The following is a 22,924-nucleotide window of genomic DNA, read 5'->3' on the forward strand; positions in this document are numbered from 1 at the left end:
TACTATGAAGGTAAATGAATACAATTATGGTTGTTCGTATAATGTATTCATTTCTAACTCTTAGCTTGGTACAAGGGTTTTATGCATAAAAACTGCAATGAACATCATGATATATTTCCATTAAATTCTAAAACTTAAATCAGATTTGCGCTTTGTCTTCATATGGAGAAAAAATCTCGAATTAGGTATGCATGTTGATTAAAATTTCGGGTCTTCACAAAAACTTTGGGCGCTCTAAACTATTGATATTATGTAAATAGTTACAAAACTAATTTTGTTAATAAAATATATAAAAGGCAAACTTGATTAATGATAAACACTTAGAAGACTAATTTTAACATTCAATTATTTTTCTACTTTAAGCACCAATACTTCGATATATAAATTATTATTGATATAATTAGAGCGCCAAAAAATATAAGCCCTAAAATTTGTAAAGGTCCTTTTTTCTATCATAGGTTTGAGCCCAAGAATCCCAATTCTGCGGCCAAATCATTCCCACCCTCCTCAACACCTACTGCCCCAATTTCACCTATCCCTTCACTTATCAAATCCTCCCAAAATGCTTCATCAATTGGCTTGTAATCCCCTTTTTCCAAATATTTTCCCTCCACGTTCAGTTGAGGTTTTTGCATACTCAAGGCCAGTTTCTCAAGCTCCAAATCACCAAATCTTGGAACTTCATGACGGCTATAGTACTCCTGAGGTTCTTGCTTAACATAGAACTCCCCATCCCCAAATTTCTCAATTCCAACATCATTTTTGTGTGCGTTTTCTTCACTTTCCCGGCCTAATTCTCGAAATCCAATTGTGGCCAAACTTGCTTTTTCCCCTTCCTGGAACACTACTTGTTCAGCCCCAACATTTTTTGAGACATGCACTGGTACTCTTCTTCTCTTTTTGTTGCTTATTACTTCTTCAAGCTCTTTCTTCTCGTCTTTTACTCGCATTATTTGTTGCAAGAAAGTGGGGTTTTGTGTAGCTTTAACCAAGAAACTCACAAATTTTTTTTGCTTAATTTCTGCCCCTGTAAGCCTTTGTTCCATTGTTTTAAGACATAACAAAGCGGTTTGTTGTTGCTGCCTAAGTTTCACTAATTCCGTCACCAGAACTTTCTTGTCGCGCCTCAAACGATCAGTTTCTGCAACTAATCCAAGACTTCCAACCGCCACGCACGAATCTAGACTTTGATTCGATGTTAGAGAACTCGAATATTGTGTCTTTCTTCTTATGATGTTTTTTAGAAGATGCCTTTGTCCCCTTAAAAACCCTTCATTCGCAAACTCCCACCTGTCTGGATCAACCTTCCTGAACCCCTGAAAAATCACGTTTCTTCATAGTCATTCTTCACAATAATATTTGCGAAAATCATATTTTTTAGTAAAAAATGCAGAATTTGCTATCCATTAAACACAATTTAACTAAAACGCTCTACACTTAGAAATAATTCATGGGAAGAGATTAGGGAGTCTTCGCAATAGATTACACTTTTAAAGAAATGATTAAATTTAAAGATTACGAAGACGTGTGAAAAAATCAAAAGTGAATGGTGTGTTTGGAAACAAAAATGAAAAGCTGAAAATTAGAAGTGAGTAGTATTGGAAAAATAATTGATTCTAATACACTTTTTACTATAATCACTTTTGTAAAAGCAAAATCAGCATCCTTCCAATTTTTAGATTTCAATTAAACTAAGAAGAAGCTAACCCAAAATCTGGATTTAAGAAAAACACAAAATTGATTTTTGCAGCCAAAAGCCAATAATCATTATTTTTTAGTTGTTGCAAACACTCTCTTAATGTTGAATTTAGATTAATGGATTTCGAATCAAGAGATTTCAAATACATAATATCAAATTCATTTATTTATTTGGACAAATCAATTTGACAGTGAATTTCAAATCTCAAATTATTATTTTTCGACTGCGTTAAATTTCAAATTCATCCCAAAATAGAGTCATTCGAATCCTCGATCTCTTCAATACTCCCTCAAAACCAAATCTTTCAATTCAAATGCAAGATTTTAGCAATGAGTGTCGACTTGTTAGATACTAGTAGAGCTTAATCATTCTTAAGAACTTGAGTCACGGAAAATTATATTGACTCCCTAAAAAAATTACATTGACACAATAAAATCGGCACACAAAATTTGAAGTTAAACAAATATAAAGAACCCATTTAAATTATGAGTAGATCTCTTTTGAGATGGTCTCACGATTTTTTGTTCAGTGAAACGAGTCAACTCTGCACATATTTACAATAAAAGTAATATTTTTGACATAAAAAGTAATAATTTTCTTGGATGATTCAAATAAAAAGATTTGTTTCACAAAATTAACCCACGAAACCGAGTTTTTGTGTTAAATCATATACCAGAGGGTTAATTGCATTTGAACGAAAGAATTGATGTGAAATGAAGACGTTCGAAAATATTTATAAATTTGTTATAGAGGGAATTTGAAATTTACTTTATTTTATCTTACTCTTTTAAATCATGGATCATCTTTCCAAATTCATCAATACAAACGGAAGAAAAGATTTTTCAAGCTAGTTTCTAGCTCTAGCTTCAATGTCACATACAGTAGTTATCTAATGAACCTCTTCGTACTATATGGATCGAACTTATGCTAAATTAGAGGAACTAAATTATTTTTCTTTTCCTCCACTAAATAAAAAAAAGTGAGAAATTCAAAACCATCTTAAACAAATTGAGAAAAAAAATTTAAGAATATTACTCACATAAGAATTAAGCTGCCTCACAAAACTTGAGAAATTATTGTGCTTGAAGTATTTTGGAAGAATATTGGTTGCAAATTTTTGAGGATCCCAAACAACGAAACTATTGTTTCCACGACTCCACGAAACGAACTCATCTGTACTTGGATCTTCAACAAAATCATAAGTTTTGCTGAGAAATGGCGGAGGACCAGTCTCTTGCAAAGCCTCCAATGGCCGAGGAATCAGTTCCTCGCTATCCCAGTACTCTAATGAGCTTGCTCCTACATACTCCTCCTTCACAAAATCTATTGAAAAAATCATAATCTTTTGAGGAATTTTTTACATAACAAGATCGGTAATCAAATTTTTTGACAAAAAGCTAGCCCTTCTTTCTGGGAATTTTTTTTTTTTTTTGGGGGTCTAATCTTGAAGATAAATAGGGTTTCCACTGAAGATTATCAAGAATACTAAATCAAACTACATGAAACAATACGAAAAGATGAAAAAAGATCTCTTTTTTCTTTGATATTTCTTTCCAAGAAAATTGAAGGGACCAATACACTTGCAGATCTAAGAAAAGATTTGCTGAATAAAAATGTTTAAAGAAAACAATTAACAGCCGGTGAAAGATGGGAAATGAAGGGGGGCCTAAGCTAGGTTTCAGTGAAGATGGAGAAAATAATTAAATATAAAAATAATAGTGTGTGAATTATTTAATGGCAACATGCATTACTTTATGTTATTAATCCAAGTCGTGTTGGAAACTTTGAATAAATGAAATTTTTAATTAAGTAATTATGATGTAAAATCTGTTTTTTGTCAAAAAAAAAAATGTAAAAATTCTTGTTTTAATCGGTTTTTTTGTATATTATAAATTTTATGTACTTGAGTTCATATATTTATTAAACTAGGTAAAGACACGTGCGACGCACGTGAATATACATTTCCATTATCAATAATTGTTGTTAAAGAAATGAGATCAAAAGAGATTAATTTACAAAAAATTATATATTAATGATTATGCTATATTAGTCGATAGAAAATGAGTAATACTATATGTGCAACCAAATTTGTACAATAATTATTATAATTCAAAAAAATCAATACAGAAATTTCATTTATCAAAATCTCATGATAAATTAAATATAAAATCTCATTAGATAATAACAAAATCTCACTATATAATTGTTGTAAATATCGCAGTACAATATATTGGTTGTACCTTTAGCATTATCAGTAGGAAATTCAATGTAATATAATTTGTACTACATGTATTATAAAATGAGTGCAAAAGATATTTGTTTAAAAATTTTATATGTTATAAATCTAAGGTTATTCTTGAATGAAAGGATTTCAAATCCATGGATTTCAATACATTCAAATGTATTTTTGTTATTTAGAGAAGTAACATCATAAACTTCAAATCCACTCATTTCATGTTTATATAGTAGTATTTCATGTTAATTATGATATTTTTCAAGCCCACCCAATAATAATGTTATTTGAAATTTATTCTACTTTATATAAATAATAATATGTAAATAAGTAATGTGTATATTCAATATTTGATATATTATTTCATTGTTAACAATAAAATTATAATTCTAATCCATAAATTTGAAATCAATTTATCCAAGCGCAATCTAAATAAATTAAAAATTGTTGAAAAACATAGTAGTAATAAATATTATAATTTTGTATAAATTAGACATTGGAGAAAATATAATATAAAATTGATATCACAATAGTTATTAAAATTAAATTTGAGAGAAGAATAAAGTATAATACATAACGTTGACCACTTATTTTACAACGTGTTATTGATTTATGAAAAATAAAAATATAATATAGATAATATATTCTAAACCTTAAATTAAATTATTGCGTCAAATGTTTTTTTCTTTTATATTTTCAATTTATATTGCTTTCACGATTTTTTTTTTGTCATCAGTTTTTTCTTCTCTGTGAAAAAACAATATTATTGCTATCTTCATTAGCAAATCTTATGAGAAGAAATGTATATTCTTCTCTAATTGATGCCTCTACAAATCTCCACACAAATTAAATATTTTGTAGAAAAAAAAAGTTTGTTTCATCAAGCAAATAAAACCAAAGAATTTTGTTATTTCAGTATTCTACAAATTATATTTATTTTTTGTAAATATTTTAACTTAATCTACAAGCAAATAAAATCAATGAATTTTGATTACTCTATCTTCTAGACAACTGACAAAATATGATTTAATTAATATTTTATTATATTTATCAAAAAGTGTTCAACTCTTGATATAACATATTTATGCAATATGTTATTTAAATACAAAAATTCAAAATTACGATAACATATATTTTTTTATATTTCATACTATATTATTGGAAGTATTAAATTTGTATATATTAATTTTTTTTATGAGAAACTTCTTGCATATATAACTCATTCAAAAGATTATAGATTTACAAAATAAAACAAATCATATTCAATTTAATATTTTGTGAAAAATATATGTTCACTTCATCTACAAGCAAATAAAAACAAATAAATTTTACATTTCTTATTATCAATCATAATTCATAAGGAGAAATATTGAGCAATAATGAATAATTTTTGTAAAGATTTATTCATAATAATTTTAAAAATTTACCTTCAAAGATATGTCATTTCAAATTACATAAATCTATAATTGATTTATATCCATCCTTTATAAAAATATATCTTCGTCAATTGCAAGATCATCGAATAAGTAATTATTATAGTTTATGATCTTTACAAAGACGAAAAATAGTCAAAATTAGTAAAACTGTATGTATTCAATCATATATTGTTAAATTTTAATAATAAACTAAGGCTTTGAAAAATATTAGTTGGATTTTTTTATAAAGAAAAATAGATAGAATAAATACTCACGAAATATTTATAAGGTAATCTTTCTTTTATATCCAATAATGCTTTGTATCATTTTTGTAAAATGTAATTAACCGTCGAACCTTCTTCATAACACCAACCCACATGATTTAATTATTTGGCTTCATTATTTTAATTCGTCGTTTTAAATTAATTATTCTCAATTAATGCAAAATAGAGGATATTTAATATCATGTCCTTAGACAAATTATGTTTTTTGTGGAAAAAAATTCACTATATTTACAACCAAATAAAACAAAAGAATTTTGGTTTTTCAATATTGTACAAACTAATTTTTTTGGGAAAAAATTATTTTCGCTTCATCTATAAACAAATAAAACCCATGATTTTTTGTATTTCAATATTCTCAAATTAATATTTTGCGGAAAAAAATATGTTCAATTCATCTACAAGAAAATAAAAACCAAAAAGTTTTGGAGTTTCAATCTTCTTGGCAATTTGATCATTGCTACGTAGATTGATAATCTTGACATCATCATAATAATTGATTTACAAAAATTTCATCACCAAATTAAAGTCATAATGAGATCCTACCTATGTGGGCACTGCACTAACTTCATTTCAACGGGTAAGATTTTGCCACACATACAATTTCAAAAAAAAAAGTGGGTCCTATATATGCATGGGCAAATCTTGGCAATCCATCCTATCATGGGGCAATACCCACATGGCTAGGATGAAATAAACCAAATTGAAGATAAACTTCTTGCATATAAAAAATCATTCAAAAGATTATAAATCTACAAAATAAAATAAATCACATTCAAACAAATATTTTTGTGAAAAACATTTGTTCACTTTATCTACAAATAAATAAAAATCAAATAACTTTGACTTTGTCTATGGAGAAGTAGTGAGTATTGCTAATTGATAAATTTTATAAAAATTTATTTATCATAATTTTAAAAATTTACATTCAAAGATATATCTTTTAATGTTACAAAGACTATAATTGATTTGTCCATATATATCTCTTATAAAAATAATCATTCGTTAATTGCAAGAATCTCTCATAAAATAATTGTTATAGTTTCTAGCCTTTAAAAAGAGGAAAATATAGTTAAAATTAATACAAATATATTATTCAATCTTATATCGTTAAAATTACATAATAAACCAAGGCTTTGAACAATATTAGTTGACTTTCTTTTTGACAAAGAAATATAGATAAAATAAATATCAATGAAATATTTATTAGGATTATCTATATTTATATCTGATAATTATTGTATCATTTTGTAAATGTAATTAAATATCGAAACTTCCTCATGACACCAACCTTGTTAAAACAAAAACAAAATTAGTTTAATTATTTGACTTCATTAGTTTAATTCTTCATTTTGAAATAATTAATCTTAATGAACGTAAAATAAAATATATTTAACATCATATCGTTATATAAACTAAGTTTTTGTGAAAAAATATTTTCACTTTATTTACAAGAAAATAAAACAAAAGAATTTTGTTATTTTAATCTTCTACAAATTAACTTTTTTGTGAAAAAATCTACAAATTAAGTTTTTTGTGAAAAAATTCTTTTTCACTTCATCTATAAGCAAATAAAACCAATATATTTTGGTATTTCAATCTTTTCAAATTAATATTTTTTGTGAAAAAAGTTTGTTCAATTCATCTACAAGAAAATAAAAATCAAAGAATTTTAAAGTTTCGGTTTTTTTGGCAACTTGATCATTATCTAAAAAAAATGTAGTTTGACAATTTTGTACTTATCATAATAACTGATTTGACAAAAACATACTCACTAAATTTTTACTGTGTGTACAAACTAAGGACAAAGTTGACAATACACAATAGAAAAACTTTGACATTGATTCACACTTTTATAATATGTATAGATTAAATTAAATTAAATTAAATTAAATTAGATAAATATATAAATACAGTAATATTGTTTGCTATCTATTTTACGTCACTCACACTGCAATTTAAAATAGCGTAGCTTTGAGTATATGTAATACAAAATGATTACAAATATATTTTTTCAGGAATTATTCGATCATTTTGAATTTAAGAAAAAAGGTATAAAAAGTTATTTTATACCGATTATATATATTCTATTATTCACGTAAATATTTCTCTTCTCCTTTTGTTTGACTGGAAAAGCAAAATGCAATAATCTCCAATATTAAATTCTGCAATAATTACGACAATTTAGTGCCAACGAATCGTAGACACGCGGCACCTTGTTACAAGGAATGCCGTGGCACTTATCATGTGCAGACGGATTCATTTTATTTAATTTTTTTCCATAATACGGGGTTTTGAGTTTTGATAATATAAATAAATTTGTATTAAAAAATTAAATAACAAAAGAAACATGAGAATTATGAAAATGAATTTAAAATAATAATTACTTGGATGAAATTAAAAATACATTTATGAGAAAAAAATATTTGAAATAAAAAATTTACCCTAATTCTTCCTTCTCCATGTAACGAGCGCATGTCAATATAATTCACATTCATTTTTTTAAAAATATTGTTTGATAAAAACTATTACCATATATCCAATATCTTTTTGGAAATGCTGTTTGCCGAAATTACAAGTGTCTAACGGGGACATGAGTCATAATATTTAATAGATTTTTATTGTGGTGCATTATTCAGACTTTTTGTTGGCTATATATATATTTAAGACAAGTGGGAATTTTTGAAAGATATTTGGACAAGTGGGAATTAAAATCGATGAAGCCATATTGTCAGATAATTTCGTTTTCTTTGTTTGGGAAAAAGTGTCATCCCATTACAAAAAAGACAAATGAAAACCAATATAAAGATGGCTCATGTCAAGTCTAAGAATCAAAGATGAGGATTTCTGGCCAATAAAAGAGGGACGAGTAGTATTTCGAATTAGACAGTATTGATTTATGATAATAAAAAAAATCTCTTCAGTACAGCTCACAAAGGGCATGTAGCCCAGTTTGCTACATGATAAAGTAGAAGATTATTTTATTTTGAGATTCAAATTATACTATAGACACGGGGTTTTAGTCCAAATGATCTCATCCTCTTTCTCTTGTACAGTGGTTCGGGTTCGAGCCCTCCCCATCCGATAGTTTAGGAATTATTAAAAAAAAAGAAAAGAAATTATACTATGATTCATTACATGTTCATATAAGTTATAATTAAGTTTTGAAAATATAATTAACATTGATATGAGTATAAATATATAACGTTAAAAGAAATTTCCAAACATGATCTACTTAATGAGGAAACTTATTGAAACATAATGAAACAAATAAATGAAGCGTAATGAAAAAAATTTATGATTTTCTTGATGAATCTATTGATCAAAAAAGATGGGAAGATAATCTGCGGAAGAGCATCAATTGATGGACTAGCTAGTTGAAGAAAAAAGAGAGTTGAGAGAGACAAACAAATATGAATGGCCGAGAGAAAAAATTTATTTTAGAAGGAAAATTCAAAGGAGAACTTGTCAAAAAATCCCTATACTCATTCTTAACTTTCTCTTTACTCCCTACCCCACTAAAACTTTGTTTCAACTCCTCATTTCTTTTAAATTTCCAAATTTACCCTTATATCTATATTTTGAATAATTGGTTTTTCTTTTGTAAATAATGGCCCATCATGCTTCCGAAAGATAAATTAAATCTTTTACCTTTTTGACCAGAGTGCCACCGGGTTGTATCCACCGTATTTTACAAACTGCTCCTCACAGTCCAACCACGCGATCGCAACCGATGGTTACTGACGTAGATTCCTTCAGCAGCACTTGGCACAACCCTAATTCGTTTCCTACCTTAAGGGTGTACAGTAAAAGATAAAATTTTGAAAATAAAACATGAGAGGGGCTAAGAGCAAAGATCTCTTTATTCAAACACCAACATTTTATTAATACATAGTAACCTCCTATAAAGAAGGAGAAACTTGGTTAGCTACTAATAGTAGCTGAACTCACTACACACATATACTTGAAAGAAAATTATTACAAATGATTTGAAGAAAAATAAAGATGTTGATCGATGCCTTCATCTTCCTTCTGTCTGCTTATTTATAGAAGGCTTCCTTCGGATTTGAAACTCGGACTTCAAATCTTCATAAGCCTTTACAGCTTGCTTGGGGACCATATAGTAGTTGAGTGGTCCTTTTCCTGCAATGTCTTTTTCTAGATTATTAATCTAGACATCAACTTTTCCCATTCTTTTATTTCACCGCACTGCCAGTAGGAATGCGTTTGAAAAAGATCAGCTGTAATTTCTTTCCCTTATTCTTGGAACGTTTGAGCTAATGATCTGAGGGCTTTTAGCTCCTTCCTTTCATGTTTGAGTTTTCTTTTTAAAACCTTCAGATATGTAAAAATACATTTTCTTTAGGTTTTCTTGGTGTGATTTACTGGTTCCAATCTATCATTATTTGTAGATGAAAATTTCGGAACCAGTTTTCTTGCTTTTATTCAATGGATTCCTTTTTCAAATTAGGTATTCAATGATCCTTGTCATTTTCCACCCATTATTGGTGGTCCTTGTCCTTCCACTCACATGGTGGGTTTTCTTTTTGCTAGTGGGCTTGATCATATGTACACCTTTAAATTTGTCTAGGAATCTTTGGTTTTCGTTGTCCTCGAGGAAAAACGTGAAGGTGGTCCATCCCCACTTGTGCTTGTATCGTTAAAGTGTTTCCGATCAGATCTCGGTTTGAATCCCTTATCGAATTCATGTTCCTTCTGGTTCTGGCATTCAAGACAGATGTTTTCTGACCATCTTCCTATTTGTGCCATGTTACAGAATTTTCGGCGAGTCTCTTTACTAGCCGGCAGCTTGCTGTTCCACAAAAGATTTCTCTTTTTCTCGAATAAATCTTCTGCAAAACTTGTGGTTTTTCATGTCATAGTGTTTAACATGAATGATCTGTTCACGGAATGATTATAAAATTTGAACAGGAACTTGACTTTGTCCATCTCAATGAGACAGACCCATAGACCCCAAGCTCTTCTGGTAGACATATCGTCTTTAGAAATTGAAGCAACCAGGGGTGTTTCTTCTGTCGGAGGGTCCTTGATAAATTTTTGAACATTTGTATCCGGCCTCCTTAACTTAATGAAATGAAAGGCTTCATGGGAGCCTTTTTCTGCTGGTTCTGGTGCTGCACTAAAGAAGTATAGCTCCAAAACATCTCCTCTGGACAAATAATCATTATTCGCCCAAGTCTCGTGAACAGCTTCCTGGATCCACTTTGGTAGACTTGAGATTTCCGGAAAGCTAGGTGATGTAGTATAAACTGAGGCAAGAGCCCCGAATTCATACCATGCTTTAACCTCCTTTGGATATGAATTTGGTTTCATCCATACCCAGGGATATTTTCCTGAAACATCAACCCTGTTGGTAGCTGGGTTAATGCCAATTTTTGTCTTTAACTTCTCCCAATTCTGTTGATAAACCTGAAATGGAGAAATTGTTGCTTCGTTAGTACCAACCTTAGATTTGCCTTTGTCAATACGAGGCCTAAGGTTGATCTATCCCTCTTCAGAAGGAATTAACTGCATCTCCATTCTATTTCCTGTAAGTTCCATTGGGATTGCCATTTCTCTTCTAGAAACTTTATAGATTAGATGATGCTTTCTGTTTCTTAGGCCAAGACTTCCCAAGAACTTTTCTACTTGTCCTGCAGAGAATCCTTGATATCTCTGTAGACTAGGGTTTTCTCTCATGATCCTCTGGACCATGTTATTAGATATCGTTGTCTGGCTAAAGAATCCAGACAGATCCTCATGTGTTTCGTGTCGAAACACTTCGTCCTTAGTCAGATTCCGATTCAGTTCCATCGGATCCTTCTTGACTTAGAACTTCTTCTTCTTCATGTATACTCTCATCTGAGGCAATGTCCTCAAATCGGTATATTTGAATAAGATCTTGGTAATAAACTGCTTCTTCAATATTCGGGGTAGGATCGAAGCGTTTAATACCTCTTTTTTCATTTTCTGGACAGTTGGTCGAAATATGACCTCTTGCTCCACATGTCCAGCAATTACAATCCTTAAAACTTTCATTTGCTCGAGTATAAGCTCTTCTGAAAGTTTTCTTTGTAGGTGTTCTACATGTGCTTTGAGATGTACTCGATGCTTGAGATGATATCCTACTCCTTGATGGTTCGCTTCTTTGTCCAGATTTATAAGATCTAGCTTTCTGTCTAGACCATACAGTTCTTGGCTTCCAAGAACTTCTTCCACTTCTAGCATAAGGATGATTCCTAAAACTTTTCTTCTTATGATTCTGTGGTTTACTTCCAATAATTGTTGGAAGATCATTTTCCTTACAACACAAAGGAGTTTTTTTGTTTATACCCCTTAAGCGTTTGTAATTCTTTTGTAATGCTGTCATATGACACCATTCTGCCAATTTTCCTTTAAGGAAAGAGGCTCTTCTTGCCAACGTATCTGGATTTCCAGGTACGTATTTCCTTATGAGCATTTCTCTCCAGGGACTTGGCATCTTTGCGAAGAAAAGCTGCATAGCTATATCTTCCTCGACTCCTGAATTCCATCGATATTTAGTGAATAACATAATGTATTCATCTACCAAACATATATCGTGTAATTCAAGACTATACAGGGCTTGAGTATATTTATTTCTCTTCTTTGTATCTTGACTGTTAAAATAATCTACCCCTATAAATTGTGCTTTAAATAGGGTAGTCATTTTTCCGGCTATCTCGCTTAGAGATTCTCCGGCTAGGACTGACTCTTTCATTTCTAATGAAGTCATGTCCCAAGCAATTTTCACTGATCTCATTAGACTCATTTCTAAAAGTTTAATGAATCCTTCTTTGTTGAGATCAAGTGTTCCTGCTGCGATTCTCATAGCAAATGTCCAGTCATCTATGAGATCTTCCCTGTTTTTGAAATCTAATACATCAAAGTTAAGCATAACCCCGTAAGGATGTATCGGATCTAAAACAGTCTTCCCGTAGCGTGTTTGGTGCAAGAGAATTTGATTTCTCCTTGTCCTAGTTCCCGCAGGGTGTGATCCTCCACCAATATGGAAATCAGATTGAGATTCTCTCATGTTTACATTCTGAGATCCCACACTTTTCCTTGGTGGTTCCTGAGAAGATGACTAGGTTATAGCAGGTATTTCTCCTCCTGCTGTGTTCATCTTTAGATCTACCACTTTGAGATTTACGAAAGATTCCGCAAGCTCTTGTACATCCTCTAGACCAATCATTTCTAAAGTTGTCATCAGATAAATTTCTTTTCTGAGACAGATTTAATTAGATTGATTATCTTTTCTTCTTCAGTTAATGGTTTTAACACCACTCTGGCCTTCCCTTGTTGATGTAACAAAGGTTCGGTGCCAAATGATGGTGGTAACCAACCTCCTAAAGTTCTTCTACTAGAACTTGATTGTTGTTCTAGTTTCTGAATTCTTGTTTGAATATCCTTTAATATTCCAAGAATTTCTTCCTGGGTTTTAAGGATTTCTTCAACTCGTTGGGGTACAAAGTATAGCATGTTGCCATAATTTTGTACTGTTTTTTGGATCTCTCTAAGATCTAAAGAGAGCTTAGAGGAGTCTGGTACTATCTCCAGAAACTTATTTGCTTGAATCATAAGTTTATCTGAGAGTTTACCTGAGGGTGCTATTGCTTCCCTTTCGGCTTCTGATATCTAACAATAGTTAGATTAACTTGTATATATTCCAGAATATTGGAATAAATCTTGTAAATTATTTTTCTCGAACCTGAGTTCGGATTCATAATTTTTTCGAAATTCTCCTTCTCTTACAATTAGTTACTATTAAAAAATAAAGTTTGTGTTTGAAATAAATCAACCTTTGGCTCTGATACCATTTTGAAAGCGCGGAGGATCAATTAAACTAAAAATAAGAATAAGGGTATTTTTGTCCATTTTAAAGTATTAGGGAGTTTAAAGAAAGTTTTTGATGTGTAGGGAGTTTGGATAAAGTTGAGGTTGGGTTTGGGAATTTATGAGCAATTTACCCAAATTCAAATGAGGTTTATATTCTATATATTTCAAACAAAAATATTTTCATTAATTTATACAACCATAAAACTGATATCTTCTTTAAAAAAATACTTAAAAATATATATTCCATAACATATTTTTTTAAGAAAATTTTATACTTTTATCCGATCTGTCCCAAATTGTCAGGTAATTCGCTATTCGTAAGTAACTTTTATGTGTTCGTCTCCTCCAGCCATTCTTTTTTAATTTTGTATATCTCAAGTTACGAGCTTGAGTTTGAAACGAAATCCAAATTATATGTATAGTTCTTAATGTGATTTATTTGTTGGTCTCACGTGCGGTAATTTAAGATAATAAACCCGAAAATAAAGAATAAACTGGACACCGAGATTTACGTGGAAAACCCCTAAAAATTATTAGGGTAAAAACCACGAGCAAGATGAAAAGAATTCAACTATAATATTTTGTGGTATACAACTCATTCACTGTGTTTGCAAAGAGAACACACACTCTTTTAATACAGGAGAACAAACACCTCACAAATATTATAGAACTAATAAGATGAGAGAAAACTCGAAGAAGTGATGATTTCAGAATGAAAGGGGGTCTCTATTTATAGAGCTCCTTATAAGTGTGAAAACGCGTATATAAAGCGTTATTCATCTGAATATCCAGTCAAATTTTCCAACTGCATTTTCAATCTTCAAATTTTGCTGCCAGCCCATTTGTTGAGTCAACTAAATGACAATGCATTAAATGCATTGTCTATCGACATTTCTCCCACTTGGAGAATTGATTGAGAATCAAACACATCTCCACACATCTTTTCAATCTTGTCATTCCCTGCTGCTTACGTTTCTGCTAGGCCACTTGAGGATCTACACCACTCAAACTTTTCAATGTTCACTGGCTTGGTCAGAACATCAGTTATGTTGTCCTTCGTATGGATCTTCTGCATATCCACGCTTTCTTCTTCTACTACTTCTCGTACAAAGTGAAATTGGACTCCAATGTGTTTCGTCCTGGAATGAAAAGCCGGATTCCTTGCGATGTGCAAGGCACTCTGACTGTCACAAAACAAAGGAACATTCTCTTATTTGTGTCTGATCTCCTTCAATAACCTTTTAATCCATATTGCCTCCTTGCAAGCTTGAGTAGCTGCCATGTATTCTGCCTCTGTTGTAGATAACGCCACAACTGTCTGCAGTTTTAAAACCCAGCTTACTGCTCCCCTTGCAAGTGTAAACACATAACCATTAGTAGATTTCCTCTTGTCAGGATCACCTGCATAATCTGAATCAACATAGCCCCTGAGTGTAAAATCTGATCCTACATAATATAATGCAGCATTCGAGGTACCTTTAATGTATCTAAGGATCCTCTTAACAGTGCTCTGATGCTCTCGTCCGGGATTCGCCATATACCGACTAAATGCTCTCACTGCTTGAGCAATGTCCGATCTTGTACATATCATGGCAAACATCAAACTTCTCACTGCTGATGCATATGATACTCGAGACATCTCCATCCTCTCTTGTTCACTGCTAGAACACAGTTCGGAGGATAACTTGAATTAACAGGAAGAGATGTCGAAATTGGCTTACTATCTTGCATGTTGAAGCGTTGCAAGACTTTCTTCAAATAATTTTTCTGGGAAAGTCAAATATTTCTGTTACTTCTGTTTCGGTGAACTTGCATCCCTAGAATCTTGTTTGCTGGTCCCAAGTCCTTCATATCAAATTCCCTAGCCAACTGTGCCTTCAATTCTTGGACCTAATCTTTGTTGGGGCCTGCTACCAACATGTTGTCCACATACAACAGCAAAATAATATAATCATCACCAGACCTCTTGAAATATGTACAAATGTCTGCACTTAGTCTACTGTATCCAAGGCTCATGATATAGGAATCAAATCTCTTGTACAAACACCTCGGCTCCTGTTTGAGACCGTACAGAGATTTGTTCAACCTGCAAACAAGTTCTCTTTGCGTTTTTCCGCAAAACCTTATGGTTGGAGAATATAGATTTCTTCTTCAAGATCTCCATGAAGAAATGTCGTTTTCACATCTAGTTGTTCTAGATGTAGGTCAAACATCGCACATAATGCCAGCACCACTCTGACTGTTGTAAGCCGAACCACATGAGAAAATATCTCATTGAAGTCAATGCCTTCTTTCTGAGCATACCTTTTTACCACCAATCTAGCACGATACTGCTCCACTTGGTTATTGCCATCATGCTTGATCTTATAGACCCATCTGTTTCCAATGGCTTTCCTCCCTCGTCGTAGTGTAACAAGATCCCAAGTTTTATTCTTGTCCAATGCCTCCAATTCTTCTTGCATTGCTATCATCCACAAGGATACATCCGAGCTTTGAGTAGCCTCGTGGAAACTCGATGGCTCACCATCCTCTGATAATAGACAATATGCAATATTGCTTTCAGTGATATAATCTGAAAGCCAAACTGGTGATCTTCTGTCTCGAGTTGACTGCCTCACATTGGAAACCTCAAACTCAACATGTTCTTGTTCTTCGTGCTCTGGTACTGCTTCACAAGAAACTTGACCTTCGTCCGTGTTATTTTCCACCTGAAATATAGTAGATTCTGAATTCAATGTGCATTTGTCTCCCTTTACTTTATCTTCCTCGAAAATAACATCCCTGCTGATGACAAGCTTGTGAACAATAGGATCCCACAAGCGAAACCCCTTTACTCCATCAGCGTAACCCAAGAAGATACATTTTTTAGATTTCGAATCCAACTTCGATCTTTCTTGCTCATTGTACAGAACGTACACAGGACTTCCAAATGTATGCATCAAATTCGTCACTGGTAAAGTTGTTCAAACTAACCGCTGTTTGTTTTCTGGTGAAGCAAAAGTTTTTTTTCTTTGAATAGAGATAAATGCCCTGTAACGTCTATTACTAAAATACTTATAGAAATTTTTTTTTGAAAGCTCTTTTCGAAAAACAATCAAACCCATGCATGCAATAAAAGCTTTCGATCCATCATTTAAAAAGTGATTCAACTACCGAATAAAAGTACTGAAGTTAAATAAAAAATAAAAATATCATCAAATCACTAGACTACTATTTTAAAAAGGCTTTAATGCAATATTCGAAATCCTGCCAAATCCTCGACATATAAAAAGATGTGAAATGAAAAAAAGACATGATGTATCATCCCTTACTCAAAAACATATAATGCGGAAAAACATATAGTCCTCGGGTTAACGTGCACACACCCAGCTTCGCCTACTCAGTCTTCAGCGCCTCCAGTATCCACATCATCATGCTCACCTGCATCATTCACCCCTAGTGAATCTAAAGACTCAACACACCTGAACTGTAATAACGAACACATATACATGACATGCAACAGTGAAAAGTACTGTAATTAAAATAAACTTCACGATTTTAAAAGCGTGAACTTAATCATAACATGACAAAGCATAAACGTATCCAAAACATATCTCAATATATCAACATATGTTCATTTTCTTTAATTGAATTCAGATAATTAGTTGGGACTTTCGTATCAGCTATAATCGATGGATCCATCTACGTATAACCGCGGTACCCAGTAGCGGGGACATCAGTGATAATATTATCAATCCACTGAGATTTGGTCTTACATGTTCGTGTTAATCACAACAAACTCTCATCCTTCAAAACATATCATCATATTCATCACTTATAAAAATCATTCATATACGTAAATTTTCTTAAAATCAAGCATGCGACGTATTTTCGTATTTTCATAAAAATTCATGTTCATAATATCATATACATTTTAAACATGAAATTTTATGGATCACGGTGCTACTAGGATTGCTAACTCGACCAGAGTGCAAAATGACCATTTTACCTCTAGAAGCCTTAATTGACCATTTTACCCCTAGGACTCAAAATTTCGACCCGAAGCCAACCGAACTTATTAAAACACCTCAAAATATAATTATAATAATTTCTTAGACGTAAACTCAAGCCAAAACTTGGACTAGGGTCCCGGTTTTAACCTGAATCAGCCTGAAACTTAACAAAAATTTTCCAAATTTTAACCACAACTTATTCACACCCAACCAGCCCCTAAACAACACAATTTCAGCCCATTTGAACCCCTTAAAACCGGCTGCCACTTGCTGGAAATTTCTGCACCTTGCATCCTTCAAACCCTAATGCGTCTAGCCCTCAGGAACTCGATCATAGACCAAACTAGACCGGACCACCCCGAACCAACCACTCCTAGCCCACCTCTGGACCCTCTTGGACCGACCTAACCATTGCCCTCAGCCCCATGCACGCAGCAAATGAGATCCACACGACGCAAGCCCGAAACCCGATCATGCAACCCTAACTCACGGCTAGCCCCTTCGATCTTCCTTCCACACGAGACCAGCCACGCATGGACCTCCCTAGACCACGGCTTGAACCCACCAAGATCCGCACCACGGCCTGGTTCAGCCCTTCATGGCCGTAGCCTCCTCCTCCCTTCACTTGATCACCCAATAATCTTAGATCTCCAAAGACCCGATCGGTCCTCTCACCTAGCCATGACTCGACGTGCTCTCGGCCCCTTTTTCCTCCTAGATCTCGACGTGGACAGCCCTTTAGAACCTATATATATCATCCCCTTGCACAAAACCATAGAAAACGTGAGGTACATGAAGAAAAGTATGCATGTTTCATGCCAAAACCATATAAATCTGATGCAGACGATAGATTTATGAATTCCTCATGCAAAAACACACAAACAAGCATATAATTATGCAAATGATGAGAAAAACAAGATTTAGGGCGTGTCTTTGTGTATATACGCTCGAAACCATTGAGATATTCGCGTAGAACTTGCACCGGAGAGACTGGGAAGGAATTCTTTGCAAAAATTTGAGGAAATTCGAAGGTTTCTGCTGGTAGATTCAATATAATATTTAGTGTATATGAGCTCTTAATTAAAAATAATGAGGTTAAGTAAAATTTTGGGCCCATTATGCATTAAAAAATCTCATTAAGCCCAAACACTCCCGAAAAATATCTCGTTCAGGTACGTTTTTGAAAATATTGCTCGAACTCTCAAAAAGTCCCCCGACTTGCTAAAATTTGCGTACCGGTTAAAAATATAATCCGGCAAGTAAAAATACCCTACCAAGACCCATTTTCAAAAATCACATTTAATTACACCATATATTAAATAATTAAAAATAATTATTTAATAAAAAAATATTTTTTTCTTAATTGTCATCGGTCTTCGTTCCTCATTCGAGTGCGAAATACTACTAAAAGCCCTAATACATGAAACCTTAACAACCATTAAACAAAACACATATCCACACAATAATATTCATGAATTTAATGCAGCCAAAATAATTAAACAAATATTTTAGAGAAATATTAAATTGCATGCAGTCAGGTTACGTAGTTCGAATTTTCTAGACCTTACATGACCAATGTCGGATGAATGGCCGGGCCGGTTCGGCTTCGTTATTTGATGTTGTCCCCCGATTCGCCAATCGAACTCCAAGCCTTGCCTATTGCACTCCGGTTAGAAGTGCAAAAACACAAGCGACATTGATCTGAGTATTGTAACATAAATACCCGTGCTTATTGCTATACATACATATAGCATACATACGTATGTATGTTCTTTTTGCAACCAAGTTATGTCTTTTGATCTTCAATTTATGAACACATTAATTTTAGTAGCACTAAGGATTTAGTTTTCTTTGTATTTATACAAGTTATGATGAATTTAAAGTTGTTACATGCATGCAAATAATATTAATTTATTGACTTCGAACTAAGTATATAGATTTATTAAAATCGATTATGTTTAAAAACAATGATGATTTTGATACTCAAAAGATAAAGGACTAACATTTATAATATATGAATAGCTAATCGACTAATTTTCAGATATATAAAAGGAAATTTTTTATTAATGATAATGAATTCAAAAACTAATTGGGCATTCTGAATAGATAAAAGGCAAAGTGTCAAAGCCCTACACGAAGCGTGATGAAGCGTCGCTATCAAGTTTCCAGCTGGAACAAATTTAACATGAGAAGCGTGAAAAAATCTTTTAATTTTTATAATAATTTTAATTATATCAAATCAATTAATATATTAAATAACACAAAAAATATACAAATTTTAAAAATAAATACGTAAATTTTCAAGTTATAAAAAAATATTTTCAAAATAACAAATTGTGTAGTAAATTTTTTTATCAATCGTCATTGAGTCAAGTGTTTTTCTTAGTCGCAAGGAAGGGCTCATGAAAAAATTATTTCGACGCTTTTAGAGGTTTTTTGTTTGAAAAAATTATACTATTAAATATTAATTATTTAAAATAAAATTAAAACTTTAAACTTTATTAAAACAAAAATTTACTTCAAAAATTATCCTTAAAAAAATTGAATTTTTCGCGTTTTTTACACACGTACGTAATATGATCAACCATAAGTTAACTTATTTTTCACACTTTTGCTAGAAGCAAAACTTTTTCCTCACACGTTGTGCTTAATCGCACTTAAACCACGCTTATTCATATTTATTAAATACTGTTACATATACAAGACCGAAAAATGAAGTTTTACCTCTAAAAATACTATACTAATATCAAATACTATTCAATATATAAAAATATGATACTATTAGATAGCCAAAAAAACCATAAGCCCAAAAAATTTTTAGATCTCCTTTTTTTTATTTTTGGTTTGAACCCAAGATTAACTCCAATTGCCCAGACAAATCACGTCCGCCCTCCTCACCAAGTGTCCCAATTTCACCAATCCCCGCATTTATCAAATCTTCCCAAAATCCTGCGTCAACTGGCGTGTAATCCCCCTTTTCCAAAGATTTGCCCCCCATAATGAGTTGAGGTTTTTTCATACTCAATGCCAATTTCTCAAGCTCCAAATCACCAAATCTTGGAGTGTCACCGTCGTGCTCTTGAGGCTCTAGCTTAACATTAAAGTTCCCATATTCCCCAAATTGCCCGATTCCAAGTTCATATTCGCATGCCTTTTCCATACTTCCTTGGCCTACTTCTGGAAACCCAATACTCCAAATTGTGGACAGATTAGTGTTTTCCCCTTCATGGAAATCTAATTCTTCAGCCTCAACATATTTTGAGACTTGGTCCAGTGTTCTTCTTATCCTTTTGTTGCTAATCACTTCTTCAGGCTCTTTCTTCTTGTCTTTTTGCCGCAATATTTGTTGCAAGAAAGTGGGGTTTTGTATAGCTTTTGTCAAGAAACTTGTAGTTTCTTTTTGCTTCGTTTCTGCCCCTTTAAGCCTTTGTTCCATTTTTTTAAGACATGACGAAGTCGTTCGAAGTTGGTGCCTAAGTTTCATAAATTCCATCATCAGAACTTGCCTGCTGCACCTCGAACGATCGATTTCTGCATCTAATCCAAAACTCCCCGCCTCCGCATACGAGCCTAGACTTCGATTCGATGTTTGGGAGCTCGAGCATTGTGTCTTTCTTCTTATGATGTTTTTTAGAAGATGCCTTTTTCCCCTTAAAAACCCTTCATTTGCAAACTCCCACCTCTCTGGATCAACCTTCCTGAACCCCTGAAAAATCAAATTTCTTCATTCTCTATATTTCACAATATATCTAGAGATCTTGTGATTATTGCAAAAATCACAAATTTTTAGTAGAAAATGCAGAATTTGATTAAAACTTTAATTATCGAGGAATTTGCTTTTAAATTCAGTCAACACAATTTAATTAATTGGAAGAAATTAAGATTTTAGCAAGCAGTGTTAACTGATTAGTTACAGCTAGAGCTGAATGATTTTTAAGAACTCTAGCTAGTCATGGAAAATTACAGACTCCCTCAAGAATAATTACTTTTACATACAATAAAATCTGCAAGAAAAATTTAAAGTACTAGTTTTATATATATATATATATATTTTGAACATGGTACTAATTTTATGTTAACTGTAATAAGAATAAACAAATATAAAGATCCCATTTATACTATTTACCAGAAGATTGCATAAATATTTGATTTGTAGAAAATGATTTAAAATTTTAATTAACTTGATATGAGATGGATTTTTTACATTCATTTTGATTTAACTTATCCAAACTACTCAATAAATTTCAAATCAGGGATCTAACTTCCATCTATCCAATCCATCCCTTTCAAAGTCTGCAGAAGCTTTTTTGAGCTAGTTTCTAGATCTTCCAACAAATTACATTATAGGTCCTATAATTTTATTTTACCAATAAATTTTTATAATTAATAATGTAATTTGTATTTTTTATTTTTAATCTTTTAACAAATTTTTTTATTTTTAATCATTTTTATGTTTTTTTTTAAAAAAGTTCCTTAATTTTATCGGAGTCTAGTCTATCGTCTATGCCGATTAAAAAAACTAAAAAAATAACATAAAAGTTATGTGACAAAAAATTATAAAAATATAAAAAAATGATTAAAATTGTGAATTTATCATAATAAAATCAAAAATAAAAAAATAAACAAATTATAAAAGTAAAAATATAAATTTACAGTAACAATAACACGACAAAAAGTGCAAATAATTATAAATTATGGGATAAAAAATGTCATTGATAAAACTTAGAATTTATATTACTCACATAAGTATTAAGCTGCCTCACAAAACTTGAGAAATTGTTGTGCTTGAAGTACTTTGGAAGAATATTGGTTGCAAAGTTTTGAGGATCCCAAACAATGAAACTATTGTTTCCACCGACTCCACGAAACGAATTCATCTGTACTTGGATCTTCAACAAAATCATAAGTTTTGCCGAGAAATGGCGGAGGACCAGTCTCCAGCAAAGCCTCCAATGGCCGAGGAATCAGTTCCTCCCTATCCCAGTACTCTAATGAGCTTGATCCAACGTACTCCTCCTTCACAAAATCTATGGAATTATTCATAACCTGGGATTTTATTTTCTTTTGGTAGCTCAAATCTTGAAGATAGATAGGGTTTTAACAGAATATTATCAAGAATACTAATAAACTACAAGAAGAGATGCGACAATAGAAGGGATGATACATTATTCTCTTTCACCTTTTTTATTTTCCTTCGAGAAATTTGAAGGAATTCAATTACATGTGGATTTAAAAAAAATAGACGAAGAACAAATAGGTTTAAACAGAACAATGAACAGCTGGTAGAAGATGGGAAATGGGGGAGGCTAGCTAGTTTTAGGGAAGCTGGAGAAAATATTTAATTTAAATAGAAAAGTGTGGAATTATTTAATGGCAACATGCATTTTTTTAAGCCAAGGATTAAATTCTTTGAATGAGTGGAAACTTGGTTAAGTAATATTCATATT

General features: G+C 31.9%; 1 protein-coding gene, 1 long non-coding RNA gene and 1 pseudogene across 2 annotated transcripts in view; 1 reads left to right on the forward strand and 2 right to left on the reverse strand.

The window, feature by feature from the left end:
- Positions 1-22,924, forward strand: part of LOC142547750 (uncharacterized) — a 61,420-nt gene that overhangs the window by 24,573 nt on the left and 13,923 nt on the right. The window lies entirely within an intron of this gene.
- LOC142547748 (heat stress transcription factor A-7a-like) lies at positions 294-3,375 on the reverse strand. Its single transcript, XM_075656187.1, has 2 exons — positions 2,739-3,375; positions 294-1,316 (listed from the first exon to the last, which is right to left on the reverse strand). The coding sequence occupies exons 1-2, from the start codon at positions 3,036-3,038 to the stop codon at positions 453-455; spliced, it is 1,164 nt and encodes a 387-aa protein (XP_075512302.1). The 5' UTR covers positions 3,039-3,375; the 3' UTR covers positions 294-452.
- On the reverse strand, positions 20,123-22,840 carry LOC142547747 (heat stress transcription factor A-7a-like; annotated as a pseudogene).

Source organism: Primulina tabacum, chromosome 5 (assembly GCF_025594145.1).
Source record: "Primulina tabacum isolate GXHZ01 chromosome 5, ASM2559414v2, whole genome shotgun sequence".
In the NCBI taxonomy this organism is placed as follows: domain Eukaryota; kingdom Viridiplantae; phylum Streptophyta; class Magnoliopsida; order Lamiales; family Gesneriaceae; genus Primulina; species Primulina tabacum.